The sequence below is a fragment of the Oryx dammah genome, unplaced genomic scaffold, assembly GCF_014754425.2.
Source record: "Oryx dammah isolate SB20612 unplaced genomic scaffold, SCBI_Odam_1.1 HiC_scaffold_21, whole genome shotgun sequence".
Taxonomy (NCBI): Eukaryota; Metazoa; Chordata; class Mammalia; order Artiodactyla; family Bovidae; genus Oryx; species Oryx dammah.
The window spans coordinates 42986362-43001799 of NW_024070205.1; the positions used below are offsets into that span (position 1 = coordinate 42986362).

The 15438-nt window shown below is 41.9% G+C and overlaps 1 protein-coding gene across 1 annotated transcript in view; it reads left to right on the forward strand.

Annotated features, from left to right (window-relative positions):
• The window catches only part of SCYL3 (SCY1 like pseudokinase 3), a 48541-nt gene continuing 33103 nt past the window's right edge, over positions 1 to 15438 (forward strand). The window contains exons 1-2 of the mRNA XM_040263545.1: positions 1 to 453; positions 7975 to 8192. Of these exons, the coding sequence (XP_040119479.1) occupies positions 8028 to 8192 (165 nt within the window). The 5' untranslated portion in view covers positions 1 to 453; positions 7975 to 8027. The remainder of the gene's footprint in view (positions 454 to 7974; positions 8193 to 15438) is intronic.

Below are 15438 nucleotides of genomic sequence, written 5' to 3' on the forward strand. Positions count from 1 at the left end.
ACCAGCGGCCATTTTTGATTCGGGCGGAAATCCAGTTAAGACGTGCAGTTAAAAGGCTGAAAATTAAAATCAAGGCTGACTTTCACGTTTAAGTCAGAGTCCAAGAGAAGAGACATCTTCACAGACCAGCTAGGAGACTAGGGGCAGAGAGTGAGCCGTGGGCCCGCACTGGCGCCCACACTCAAGATGGCACCGGCCTGAGACACACCTGCGCGGCCGCTCTATCTCGGTTCCGGGTACTCTAGCCCTCGTGGTGGCGTTGGAGGGCTGAAGGCCGGCATTCTTTCCGGCTTCCGGACCCGTCTCTATGGTGCCGGAGAGACCAGACTCAGAAGATTGTGGGTGTAGTGGCCAGAGCGTCACGGGGGAGGCGAGGGTGGTTGGTGTCAACACGGGGCGAAGAGGGGACCGGAGCTAAGACCCTTGGCCGCCTCCCCCACCGCCCACCCGCAGGTAACAGGGAGCCGCCAGCTGCGTCCTGCGTCAGTGCGGGCCTGGGCCGCCGGGGAGGGGGCCGGCCCGGGCGGGCAGCGAGGCGGGGGGCGCGCGCCCCGCTCGCGGGTCCGCGCTTGGGGCCCGCGCGGGGGCGAGCTCGGCGCGGCACCGCCGCCGGTTGATCGCTGCTTGCTGCCTCCGCGCAGTCTCTGTGCTCACTGCCGGGCCCCCTGCCAATCTGGGCGTCGCGGACGACCCCCGCCCGGTGGGGCGCTGGAAGGGAGTCGCTGAGCCCGGCCTCGCGGGCAGGTGTGGAAGGTGAGCGGCCAGCGAAGCGGAATGCCGCCCCGGCCTCTAAGCGACCCCGAGGAGTCGCGGTCAGATCCCCGCCGACCTCCAGCCTCCGCTCCCGGGCTGGCCCCCGGAAGGGCGAATGTGCGCGGCGGGGCGGGAAGGTGCCGGGCGCTTGGGGCCGAGCCGCGGGAGCCTGGGTTCGCGCCCGCCCTGGGCTGCTGCGTTCATTCTCGATCGGAAACCGATGCAGGGCCTCAGAGGCCCCGCTGGCTCCTGTCTCTGGGTAGTGCATTTTGTTTAGAATAAAGGTGAAACATACATAGGAAACCGTAAGAATACTCAGTTGGGTCCTGAACTTTGGAATCCCTGTTACTGTTGTTTTTAAGGACTTGTGCGCATACCCCCAAAACATCCCGTGCCTTAGCTGAAATCACACTTAGTTCTTGCGGTGCGCAAAGGCTTCATTATATATTGCTGGACTGAGTTCATTATAGGGAATGTATACGTGAAACAGATCAAAGCGAAGGGCCTCAAGTAATATTATCACCTGATAACAAAATACCCATCAATACCAGATGTCCTTTGAACTCTTTAGTGTAAAACCTTGTCGTTGGAACTTCCAATCTGAGGGAGCTAAGATCATGATCATCCCAATTACTTGAGAAGGAGAGCGAGTTCCCTAAAGAACACTCATTTCTTAGTTTAGTGTATGAGTTGCCCAGTAACATAGACAAGGACTTTTAATCCCACAGGTGGCCTAGAAACTTGATGTGCTGCCCAAGGAAGTAAAAGGATGAAGGAAGATAGGTGAACAACATTTTAAAGAGAAGACGATGATAGCTATACAAGTCAGAAACTACCCAATATTTTATTTTAGTGTCTGTGTGCGGGCGCGGGAGATCAAACGTGTCCAACTCTGCGACCCCATCGACTAGCCCACCAAGCTCCTTTGACCATGGAATTTTCCAGAGAAGAATACTGGAGCTTGGAAATGGGTTGACATCTTCTCCAGGGGATCTTGCCGACCCAGAGATGGAGTCTGTGTCTCTTGGTCTCCTGCTTTGGCAAGCGAGTTCTTTACCAGCGGAGCCACCAGGTGGTAAATTCTGAAAAATACCTATGATAATATTAGAATATCTTTTTCTGCCTTTTTGTGACTTTTTCATTTCAAAGTTAAATGATTTGCTGCTTTCCCCTTTACTCTTCAAAACAAAAAAGAGCATTTTGGAAGTCCAGGTGTTCTTGTTTACCAGTATTACATTTCAGTAAGTCCTTTTTAGCTGAATTGTCATTTTTAAAGCATTGTTTATAGCAAGTTTTTGTGCCTCTTAGGATACAGAATTGTGAAGCTACAAATTAAGAATTACTGCTTATAAGACATATACAAATTGCAGTCAACAGCGCATCTTTTTATTTCCCTCCTGATATTTATTTCTCAATAGGGCCTACCTGGTGGCTCAGAGCATATTGAATCTTCCTGCAGTGCAGGAGACCGGGTTCCATCCCTGCATTGGGAAGATCCCTTGGAGAAGGAAATGGCAACCCACTCCAGTATTCTGCCTGGAGAATTCTATGGACAAAGGAACTTGGTGGGCTAAGTCCATGGGCTGGCAGAGAGACACCACTGAGCAATCAACACTAACTAACTAATGAAGTTTTTATTGAAAGTAGGCTGTAATCCAGCTAGTGTAAGCACTGCAGAGTGGTATCAGTAGACTGCTGTCAACATTAATCATGCTTTCAAACTAATAAAATGTCATCCTTTTGAGTTCTCACAAGGAAGGGGTTCATTCCTTTAAATTTTCAGGTGGTATTTCTTTAGGTCATGGACCAAAATAAAACTCAGTTTTAACATCTTCCTAGAGCAGTACTTCATGATCTGTGGTTGGTTGGGTCCCCTTTGTTGGTTGAATGCACAGATGTGTGACTGCAGATACGGAGGGTCAGCTGTAAAGTTATACTCAGGTTTTTGACCAAGAGAGTATGGGTGCCCCTAATTTCCTGTGATTTTAAAGGGTCAGCTGTTGTTGAGATACTTTTTAATACTGTTTCTTGTTGTCATTTGGGGTATTTTTTTGTTTGCTTGGGGTTTGTTTGTTTTTTGCCTCTATCATTCTTCAGTTCAGTTCAGTCGCTCAGTCGTGTCCGACTCTTTGTGACCCCATGAATCGCAGCACGCCAGGCCTCCCTGTCCATCACCTACTCCCGGAGTCCACTCAGACTCGCGTCCATCGAGTCTGTGATGCCATCCAGCCATCTCATCCTCTGTCGTCCCCTTCTCCTCCTGCCCCCAATCCCTCCCAGCATCAGGGTCTTTTCCAATGAGTCAACTCTTCGCATGAGGTGGCCAAAGTATTGGAGTTCCATTGGTAGGTAGGAGCTAAGTGGATTTGTTACAAAGCCAGCTTAGTTCTTATCCTCAGAAACATTCTTGGGTTTTAAAAAAACGTCAATTTTACATAACTTTAGCCCTTATACATGTTATAATCCTTATTCAGGTTTATATGTAGGTCTGTAGCCCTTTGAAATTCTTTGGTTTTAAGCAGTATTACATACTCTGATAACCTAGTAAGTGTTGAATGGAACTTTACCAAAGTGGGGGAAAAAAACCCCAAGTAGAAGGTCTATGTATAATGATTCTTGGGTTTATATTTACCCAAAGGATGAAGATTTTAAAGTAAATTTTTTAAAGATCCACCTAGAATTTTTGGCTGTTCCTTAGAGCTCACAACTTGCTTCCCACGCTGCCAGAGTTAGTAAGAACTCTTTTTATCTTGTATTTTTTAAGTTATGGTAAAGCCAGAACTAAAAACTGACTGCTGTAAACTTTTCAGACATGTGTTGTTTGGCCTATACAGGTTTAAAAATGTTGGAGCCAATGTTGAAAAAATAGGGAAATTTCCACATAAATATTCAGGCTTTTGGCTCTTTATGGGTAAATCATGTGACCTGGCAGTTCTGGTTGGAACCTTCTGACTGTGGCTCCCTTCATAGTGTAAACCCAGTCACAGTAGGTGCCTGTGCGCACAGTAAGCCCTTTGCTACTCCACCAATACTGCTGAACCTCTGTGTATTGTCTGTTGTAACCATACGAGTGGTTATAACATTTGTATCCTGGAAAGATATACTCTTATTGTGAAACAACTGGGAGGTGCAGGCAAATATATGTCTGTGTTTGTGACAAACATAGAATGTGAATTCACATACATTCACATTCATGTATGTGAATCATCCATGATCTGACATCCACAACAAACCTGTTAATACTTAACACATCTTTCGTGTGTGTGTGTGTGTGCGTAGCTATAGCAGTAGAGCACTCATCGCTATAATCATAACCAAGGTATACTGAATATATCCATTCCCCCCAAAGTGTCCTTATGCCCCGTCGTATTCCTGTCCTCTCCCATGGTTCTTCTAAGTCGTCTCACCCCAGGCAACCACTTAGCTGTTTTCTGTCCTTAAAGAAAAGTTTGCATTTCCTAGAATCTCATGTCTTTTTAATGTTTGGGATTATACAGTTTTGCTTTTTCCCCTTTTTAGCATACTTTGGAGAGCAGTCATGGGATTGTATTTTTTCTTTTATTTGTTGTCATTTGTGTTCAATGAGTTATCTATTTCTCTTCCCATTATTCTGCTGGTGTTTTATGTTTTCTTGATTTATACAAGCTTTCCATTTGTTAACATGTCTTTCAACATTTTTAGAAACATTTTCCAGTTTGTTCAGTTCAGTTCAGTTCAGTCGCTCAGTCGTGTCTGACTCTTTGCGACCACATGGATCGCAGCACGCCAGGCCTCCCTGTTCATCGCCATCTCCCAGAGTTCGCTCAGACGCATGTCCATCGAGTCCGTGATGCCATCCAGCCATTTCATCCTCTGTTGTCCCCTTCTCCTCCTGCCCCCAATGCCTCCCAGCATCAGAGTCTTTTCCAATGAGTCAACTCTTCGCATGAGGTGGCCAAAGTACTGCAGTTTCAGCTTTAGCATCATTCCTTCCAAAGAAATCCCAGGGTTGATCTTCACAATGGATTGGTTGGATCTCCTTGCAGTCCAAGGGACTCTGAAGAGTCTTCTCCAACACCACAGCTCAAAAGCATCAATTCTTCGGTGCTCAGCCTTCTTCACAGTCCAACTCTCACATCCATACATGACCACAGGAAAAACCATAGCCTCGACTAGACGGACCTTAGTCGGCAAAGTAATGTCTCTGCTTTTGAATATGCTGTCTAGGTTGGTCATAACTTTTCTTCCAAGGAGTAAGCGTCTTTTAATTTCATGGCTGCAATCACCATCTGCAGTGATCTTGGAGCCCCCCAAAATAAAGTCTGACACTGTTTCCACTGTTTCCCCATCTAGTTCCCATGAAGTGATGGGACCAGATGCCATGATCTTCGTTTTCTGAATGTTGATCTTTAAGCCAACTTTTTCACTCTCCTTTTTGACTTTCATCAAAAGACTTTTTAGCTCCTCTTCACTTTCTCCCATAAGGAGAAAGTGTATCATCTGTATATCTGAGGTTATTGATATTACTCCCGGCAATCTTGATTCCAGCTTGTGTTTCTTCCAGTCCAGCGTTTCTCATGATGTACTCTGCATATAAGTTAAATAAGCAGGGTGACAATATACAGCTTTGACGTACTCCTTTTCCTATTTGGAACCAGTCTGTTCTTCCATGTCCAGTTCTAACTGTTGCTTCCTGACCTGCATACAGATTTCTCAAGAGGCAGGTTAAGTGGTCTGGTATTCTCATCTCTTTGAGAATTTTCCACAGTTCATTGTGATCCACACAGTCAAAGGCTTTGGTGTAGTCAATAAAGCAGAAATAGATGTGTTTCTGGAACTCTCTTGCTTTTTTGATGATCCAGCGGATGTTGGCAATTTGATCTCTGCTTCCTCTGCCTTTTCTAAAACCAGCTTGAACATCAGGGAGTTCACGGTTCACATATTGCTGAAGCCTGGCTTGGAGAATTTTGAGCATTACTTTACTAGCATGTGAGATGAGTTTAATTGTGTGGTAGTTTGAGCATTCTTTGGCATTGCCTTTCTTTGGGATTGGCATGAAAACTGACCTTTTCCAGTCCTGTGGCCACTGCTGAGTTTTCCAAATTTGCTGGCATATTGAGTGCAGCATCATCTTTCAAGATTTGAAACAGCTCAACTGGAATTCCATCATCTCCACTAGCTTTGTTCGTAGTGATGCTTTCTAAGGCCCACTTGACTTCACATTCCAAGATGTCTGGCTCTAGATTAGTGATCACATCATCATCATTATCTGGGTCGTGAAGATCTTTTTTGTACAGTTCTTCCGTGTATTCTTGCCACCTCTTCTTAATATCTTCTGCTTCTGTTAGGTCCAGACCATTTCTGTCCTTTATCGAGCCCATCTTTGCATGAAATGTTCCCTTGGTATCTCTAATTTTCTTGAAGAGATCTCTAGTCTTTCCCATTCTGTTCTTTTCCTCTATTTCTTTGCATTGATCGCTGAAGAAGGCTTTCTTATCTCTCCTTGCTATTCTTTGGAACTCTGCATTCAGATGCTTATATCTTTCTTTTCTCCTTTGCTTTTTACCTCTCTTCTTTTCACAGCTATTTGTAAGGCCTCCCCAGACAGCCATTTTGCTTTTTTGCATTTCTTTTCCATGGGGATGGTCTTGATCCCTGTCTCCTGTACAATGTCACAAACCTCCATCCATAGTTCATCAGGCACTCTATCTATCGGATCTAGTCCCTTAAATCTATTTCTCACTTCCACTGTATAATCATAAGGGATTTGATTTAGGTCATACCTGAATGGTCTAGCGGTTTTCCCTACTTTCTTCAATTTAAGTCTGAATTTGGCAATAAGGAACTCATGATCTGAGCCACAGTCAGCTCCTGGTCTTGTTTTTGTTGACTGTATAGAGCTTCTCCATCTTTGGCCGCATAGAATATAATCAATCTGATTTCGGTGTTGACCATCTGGTGATGTCCATGTGTAGAGTCTTCTCTTGTGTTGTTGGAAGAGGGTGTTTGCTATGACCAGTGTGTTTTCTTGGCAGAACTCTATTAGTCTTTGCCCTGCTTCATTCTGCATTCCAAGCCAAATTTGCCTGTTACCCCAGGTGTTTCTTGACTTCCTACTTTTGCATTCCAGTCCCCTATAATGAAAAGGACATCTTTTTTGGGTGTTAGTTCTAAAAGGTCTTGTAGGTCTTCATAGAACCGTTCAACTTCAGCTTCTTCAGCGTTATTGGTTGGGGCATAGACTTGGATAACTGTGATGTTGAATGGTTTGCCTTGGAGACGAACAGAGATCATTCTCTCGTTTTTGAGATTGCATCCAAGTACTGCATTTCGGACTATTTTGTTGAATATGATGGCTACTCCATTTCTTCTGAGGGATTCCTGCCCGCAGTAGTAGATATAATGGTCATCTGAGTTAAATTCACCCATTCCAGTCCATTTTAGTTCGCTGATTCCTAGAATGTCGACGTTCACCCTTGCCATCTCTTGTTTGACCACTTCCAATTTGCCTGGATTCATGGACCTGACATTCCAGGTTCCTATGCAATATTGCTCTTTACAGCCTCGGATCTTGCTTCTATCACCAGTCACATGCACAACTGGGTATTGTTTTTGCTTCGGCTCCATCCCTTCATTCTTTCTGGAGTTACTTCTCCTCTGATCTCCAGTAGCATATTGGGCACCTGCTGGCCTGGGGAGTTCCTCTTTTGGTATCCTATCATTTTGCCTTTTCATACTGTTCATGGGGTTCTCAAGGCAAGAATACTGAAGTGGCTTGCCCTTCTCCAGTGGACCGCGTTCTGTCAGACTCGTTCTCCATATAATTGTGAGTTGTTTTAGACATCCAGAAGTTTATCATTTTTGAATGATCAAGTTTTGCAGCACTTTAATCTGTGAGACTGGATCTAAGTGGGTTAGGGAGCCAGAGAGCCCTTATTCTGTATTGGATCGCTTTTCCTCTGTGGAAGTTGTGTGTGTGCATTGGGGGTTGGGAACGACAGTAACTGCATGTGTCTGTTTAGTTAAGTGCGTTTTTTTCTAGAGCTGTTACTTGTTCTTTGTCAAGCCTTGCAGGTAACTTGCTGAACTTTGACTTTTATTGTTGTCAAATGGCCTAGTTGATGAGGATTGTAGGCAGTGGTAGGAGTTTCTACAGCGGAGTGCCTGGGTCTGGTTACTTGGCTGTCTCTGGCTCATAGCTCAGACACTCAGCGTTTGGAAATGTTCTCTGTTTGCTTTCAGGTCTGCTTGGCTTTGAGAAGGAGCTGCAGCACCCCTGTCTCAGCAAATAAGGGATGGGCTCAGAGAACAGCGCTTTGAAGAGCTATGCCCTGAAGGAGCCGCCGTTCACCTTACCCTCCGGACTTGCTGTTTACCCCGCTGTATTGCAAGATGGCAAACTCGCGTCAGTTTTTGTGTATAAGAGAGAAAACGAAGATAAGGTTAATAAAGCTGCCAAGGTACCTTCATAGGTGACTACCTAATAGCTAGTACTTTTTACTGTCTTCTTGTTTTCTATTTTAAAAAATCATGAAATTAATAAAGTTCCAAGGAGGTAGGTCATAGTAATATTTTCATTCACGGCCTTTGAAAATACAGTTGTCCTTACTTCATGGAAACATCACCAGCTTGCATCACGAGGTCAAATACCATAGATAAGTCAAAACCTTTATGCAACTCAGCGTAATAGCTCTTCTCATCATATTGTATTTTTTTAGTGAGAGAGTTTGGGAGGGGATTTTACATGGCTCACAGAAGATAAAGGAACTTAATTCTAGCTTAGCAAAAATGCTGTAAGTACGGACAACATTTTAATTGGTGTGCTGATGATGGGATGGACCCGGAAATTATATATTTTAGGAACTGTAACTGCTGTTTTTTCCTTTGCTGAGGCATTGTGGTACTCCCGGCAAGAATGTGAAACTGGAATGTGGGATGGGATGCCCCAGAAAGACTGTGACCTGGGCCCTACTTCTTGCTGAGGGACGCTAGAGCATTAACCTCTAGCAGCTTCAGTTTTATTATTATGAAGAAGTTCCTCCCACTTCAGGCCTCCTAACTGCTGTTCCTGTGAAGGGCGCCAGTGAGCTAGCGAGCTGGCTGACCTGCTGTCAGGGGATCCTGGGCTGTCATTAGAAAAAATGACTATCTTGGAATATAATTCAAGAAAATAGCCCTAAGTATCTTTTCAGATTAGAGAAAAGGAAAATATTAGCTGATATTTCTTTGGCTAGTTAGCCATTTCCTTGGGTATTCAGGCATTCAGATTATCTTCAGGAAGGTTCTAAAAAGGAAAGCCCTTTCAGATTGATTCATTATCTTTATTTTCTTAGACGTTATGATCTGTATTACCTTGAGTCTCTTTGTACTCAAGAATGAAACATTGATATATATTTCATAAGTGTAGTTGCTCAATGTTTGACTCTTTGTGACCCGATGGACTGTAGCCCATCAGGTTCCTCTGTCCATGGAATTCTTCTGGCAAGAATACTGGAGTGGGTTGCCATTTCTCCAGGGGATCTTCCTGACTCAGGGATCAAACCTGGGTGTCCAGAACTGCAGGGAGATTCTTTATTGTCTGAGCCACCAGGGAACCCTGTATTTCATGCTGCTGCTGCTAAGTCCCTTCAGTCGTGTCTGACTCTGTGCGACCCCATAGACGGCAGCCCACCAGGCTCCCCCATCCCTGGGATTCTCCAGGCAAGAACCCTGGAGTGGGTTGCCATTTCCTTCTCCAATGCATGAAAGTGAAAAGTGAAAGTGAAGTCACTCAGTCGTGTCCGATTCTTCACGACCCCATGGACTGCAGCCTACCAGGCTCCTCTGCCCATGGGATTTTCCAGGCAAGAGTACTGGAGTGGGGTGCCATTGCCTTCTCCCCTGCAGTGGCAACCCACTCCTGTATTTCATAGATCTGTTTAAATGGTTTATACCTTGATCATGATTATAAAGGGCTATATTATGTAGTGTTAGGAATATAATTTAGGCATTTTGTCTGTCACACCAGTTCATTATTTGATGTCTCTGATTAGCCTTGAGATGAACAGTTGTAAGATGGTTCCTAAGGAAAATGTTTTACTCAGAATGCATTTTCCATTAATGTGCTCTGATAAAAAGTGTGGCTGGCTGTTGTATCACTAAGTAATTGTGCTTTTGGTAAGACCACACATTTGTCTCTTCTCCAGCCCATCTGGGAATTGATAATTTTTTATTGTGATTTTACAAAAGATACAATGCCTTGCCTCCCTGTCTTTTGCTTAGGTGCAGTTAATATCTGACATACTTCCTGTTATTTTCATCTAATAAGATTGCACATTTTAAAAAATAACAATTGGCTCTTTGTTACTAGTGAAGTACTAGAAATTTATAATCATTTGTAAGACCATAAGATTTTTTAAATTATATTAATCTTTATGGTGTATGTAGCATGGAAGTTGAACAATCCAAATCATAAAAGTTTTAAAGGAAAGAAGCAAAGCTCATGCAGTGTTTGATGACTTCCACACTGTAGGAATTGCAAAACTTGAGAAGGAAGATTTTTTTCTGCCCCTGGTATCTACACATACTCTTCTGAGCCATGACTCTTCTCAGGTAGCTCATACTTGTTCCTTAGGTTCCTTGGGCTATCATGTGGCTTTGAATACCTGAACCATGAATCTGAGAAATTTGAAATGGCAAAAAAATGATAAGGAGTTTAGATGAAGGTCACAGTACTTGAGAAACGAATGGCATTGCAATGGGTTTTAGAAACTTAGTTTCCTAGATAACTGAAATATTGAAGTACCATCGTTAACTTGCTTCCTTTCTCTAGAGATCAGGTTCCTAATCCTACCACTGACATTTCTAATAGCTGTCAATGGTAGGATTACCATTTCAAGCAGATATACAGTGTTTCCTTAGCCAAACATTGTGAGGTAATGATTATACTCTTCTAACCATGTTGTAAATAAAAAACAGCAGTCTCAGCACACTGTTTAACCTCTGAAGTAAGATGAAATGCAGGTATAACCTTTGGCCACAAAACAGTATCAGAAGTACTTCAAGTCCATCACACCTTCTCATTTTATCCTGAATTCATTAGCTGTTGATACAGCAGTATAATTTTCTCACTGGGATTATGATTCATTTCTAACCTGTAGTCTGCAAGGGGTGGTAAATCCTAAGTCCTAACTAAGTAACTTGGTTACTCCATGGTTTGCTATAATATGATGTAAGTGCTTAGTTAGGGCCTCATGGTGAGTGCAGGCTCAAAGAATGGTTCCTGAGTGTCTTTCTATCAAGCAGCCACATCAGAACAGCTATTTAGATGCTGTGTAGGTGCTCTGTGTAGTGCCTTAGGAGACATGCTCTAATTCCAGGGTGGGTTCACGCTGCTGTTGGTCAACATACTTGAGAACCCACATTGTGTGGGCATGAGAAAGAAATAGAAGGGCTGATTGCTGTGCTTAAAGAAGCTTGAATTCTGTTGGGGAAATGGTTTATTGCTCTTCCTTATACTGACATTTTCTTTTTGTTCCACTGCCTCTCAGCCTTTTTTATGCTATTTACCATTCTGGTAAATCAACTTCCCTGTATCTTTTCAGTTTTGAAAAAAAATGATTTCCTTCCCCTCATGATCAAAGTCTGGTTCTCTTACAAGGCTCCCAAGCACCACCCGCTCAGAAGAACTTGGGAAGTGTTATCCCTCCCTCAGGGTGTTAGGGTCAGCAGGGGGCACTGGCCCTTGGCCAGTTCCCACCACTGTTCTCAGACTTCACATTCTCACCCTGTTGTCTCTAAATAGCTGTCAAAACCTCTTGTCTGAGCTCCAGATCTGTTATTTCCCCCTGCCTATTCAGTATCTCCTGAACCCAAAAGCATGCTTTCCAGCATAGAATTCTTTATCCCTTTACCTTCCTACATTTTATTCTTGGTTTATGATCCTGCCTCCAGGCAGTGAACATTTAAAGAGAACGCTCTTCTGTCTTTTTCTCCAGTTTGCATTTTAGGGGTAGGAGGAAGAATAGTTTTCCCTGAAGATTCTTGCTCACTGGTTTAGGCATCTTGTTATTTTGTTGTATTTCTTTAGCAGAGTGACAGTAAAGCTTTCTCCCTGTCTAAAAACTTAACAAGTGAATTTAAGCTACAGTTGAGAACTACTTTGTGTTATTTCCAAAGTGAAGTAGCAAGTTCGAGGTAGAATGGTAAGGAAAAGTCAAGCCCCTGAGGCTTGAATTAATTCTCTGAATGGCTGAGTCATAACTGATTGCTGAATAGTAGGAATACCGCACACTTAACATCTGTGTGTGGGCATGGATCGGCAAAATATCTACTACTACTCAAATTTAATAATATAAAGGTCCTTACTCAGAATTCTCTTACCTAGTGGAGTGAATGAGACGTGATCGATACTTGGTAACTTTGCGACAGATGGTTTCAAATCACTCTCATTCGACAGTAGTCACTTTTCTCCACCAGAACAAAACCATTTTTCTCTTTAATTGATGTTCATTGAGAAAATATCCTAGTTACACTTAGCAAGGACATCTTGTCATTCCGTCTGTTCTTTGGAACAGCAGAAGTTTAAGTCAAGAAGTATTTCTATTTCATTCTTAACTGCTAACCTTTCCTGTGAATTTATGCATAATTTTATGCATAACTACATATGCCAAAGAGGAGTGACAAGGTTTTTGCTAAGTTAAGTGCCTTATTCAGAATCATGCAAGATTTAATCCATTCTTTCTTCCTTCATTTAAACAAATAAGAAGCCACTTGGGACACCTAATTAGTTAATGAAAAGAGAAAAGTTTTAAAGATGGTTGAATAATGCGCTGGATCATAAAACAGTTTTGAATGGATTAGTACCCTGATCCACAATAAACTTTAATTTTGTTGATCTTACTTCCTTATTTTTTGCCTTTTTTACTTATCAAACATTTAATCCCCTTAATCATATTCAGTTCAGTTCAGTTCAGTCGCTCAGTCGTGTCCGACTCTGCGACCCCATGAATCGCAGCACGCTATCTTTAAAGCTTTTCTCTTTTCATTAACTAGAAAACTGATCATCAAATAAAGAATTTGTATTCTGCATTTGGATAAAGTGTTTTCTAAATCTCAATTTTATTCAGGTAGTTGATATTTTTCAGGTTTTCTAAGTTTTTATTTAGTTTATTTTCTGGTAGTTCTATTGTTTTTTGTTTTTTGTTTTTTTCTGTCGATTGTTGAGACAGGAGCTTTAAAATCTCCAACTCTGATACTATGATTTTGAAATTGTCTGTTTTTCCCTTTCATTTTCCCAGTTTTTACTTCATGTGTATCGAGTTTCTGCTCTTATACATATATACGTTTATAATTAGTTATGTCTTTTTAATGAATTATTCCTTTTATTCTTTAAGTAATTGTCCCATTTTATCTCTGGCCATACTCTGTCTTGAAGTATATTTTGTCTGATAGGAATATATCCATGTCAGCCTTCTTTTGCTTACTGATATCCTTTTCCATCAAATTCATTTATTTTCTATTCATTTACCTATCTCTGTCTTTTGTCTAAGGTATGTCTTCTATAGGCAGCATATAGTTGGATCTTCCTTTTTTTATCCACTCTTAATTGGAGTGTTTAGTTTTTTAACATTTAATGTAATTATTTATCATTTGTTTTCTTTTCATCCCCTTCTGATTTTTGTTCTTCTGTTCCCCCTTCTTGTAAATTATTTTAATACTTTTAGTATTCTGTTTTAATGTATCTTGAATTGGGGCTATATATTTATTTTTTAAAAAATAGTTACACCGAGGACTTCAGTATACATGACTAACTTTTAATTAGTTATGGTTATTAACTATGATTAGTTAGTACTGACCACTCATTGTGGTTAGCATTGTACCACAGTCACATAAAAGGTAGAAGCCTTGGAATCACATAGATGTCTGCAGCCTCCAACCCTGCTGTCCTTATGTTACACGTATATAAACCGTGTGCACACAGGCACACAGGCATGCATATACATCGCACACATGGAAAACCTTACCAGGCAAGTGTTACAGTGCTTACTCTACATAGTCATATATATTTTAAATAAGAGGGAAAAAATGTAACCTTCAGCTTTAACCTGATATTTACTATTTCGGATGCTCTTCTTGCAATCCTGAAGATCCAGGTTTCCCTTTGGTGTTTCCTTTTCAGCTTGAACTTTCTTTAGCATTTTTGTAGAGCAGATCATCTAGCAACAACTTTTCCGTTCTCTTGATCAAAAATGCTTTTAATTTGCCTTCTTTCCTGAAGGGTATTTTTGCTAGGTACAGAATTCAGGTTTGATGATTTTTTTTGTTTCATTGCTTTAAAGATAGTTTCCCTTTATCTTTCGGATTCTGTTTTCTTATGAGAAATTAGTATCATTCAGTTTCTTATCTCTCCATCTGTGTTGTTTTTCTCTAGCTACTTCTAAGATTTTTAAATTGATCTTTGATTTTCAGCAATTTGATCATAATGTGTTTAGATGTAGTTTTCTCTGATTTATCTTATTTAGCGTTCACTGACATTCTTAAATCTGTAAACTTAAGTATTTGGCCAAATTTGGGGAGTTTTCAACCATTATATTTTTTTATGTCCCAATTATTTCTTCTTTTTTTTTTTAGAACTCCAGTTACGTGCATTAAACTTTTTGTTTTTGTTACCAAGGTTTCTGAAGCTCTGACCTTTTCTTTTCTTTTTTCTTCTTTGTTCTTTAAATTGGTTAACAACTTTAAGTTCACTGAGTCTTGTCTCTGTCATTATCATTCTGTTATTAAGTTCATCCATTGTATTTTTTAATTTGTAGTATTTTTAATTTATAAAATTTCCATTTAGTTCTTTTATGTAACATTCATTTCTCTTCCGAGAGCTTCTGTTTTTCTACTTATTTTATAACTCTTTTCTTTCTCTCTCCAGGCGGGAATGGTGGTGATAGCTGCTTCAGATTCCTTCTGATAATTTCTAGTATCTGGTGTCTGGTCAGTCTTGGGGTTGGTATTTGTTAGCTGCTTTTTCACAGTTTCATGATTCTTTATCTTCTGAGTGCTTTTGGATTGTATCCTGGACATTTTGAATGCCCTGTTGCATAGACTCTTGGTTCTGTTATAATTCTCTGAAGAATGTTGATGTTTTTCATTTGCAGATGGTCAATTCCCCTGGGTTCAAGCCCCCCCCCCCCCGCCCCCGCCTTTTTTTAAAAAAAAACTACTCTCCTCTCACCCTTCCTGTGCATGGTAGTTCAAACCTTAGCTCATTTTCCAAAACTTCGCTGTGCTGATTTGGGTCTGTCCTGTGCGTGTTTGGTTCCAGGGTTGGTCTGAGACCTGTGTGGGCATACAGATAACCGGGGCCTTTTCTTCTCCCTCCCTCGGCTCTCTCTCCTCTGGGACAGCTTCCTCATACTCAAACTTGCTTTGGTTCTCCTGGCCACGAAGATGGCAGAGTTTCCATTCGTGTTTTAGCCACCTTTGCTGCACTGCTCTGCACCTGGGGCCTGCCCTCAGCGCACAGCTGTGAGAAGGGACATCCCCCGAACCAGGAAACTCACCCCCTGGGTGACTGCAGTCCATAGTCTACATGCTCTTGTTTACTTTTCAGAGTTCTCAGGTGTTGTTTTCGGTGCTTTGTTCAGAATTTATAGCAATAATCATTGGAAATCTGGGCTCTTGGGGGCTTACACTCATGGAAATGAAAGTCTCTATAGAGTAATATAAATGCTG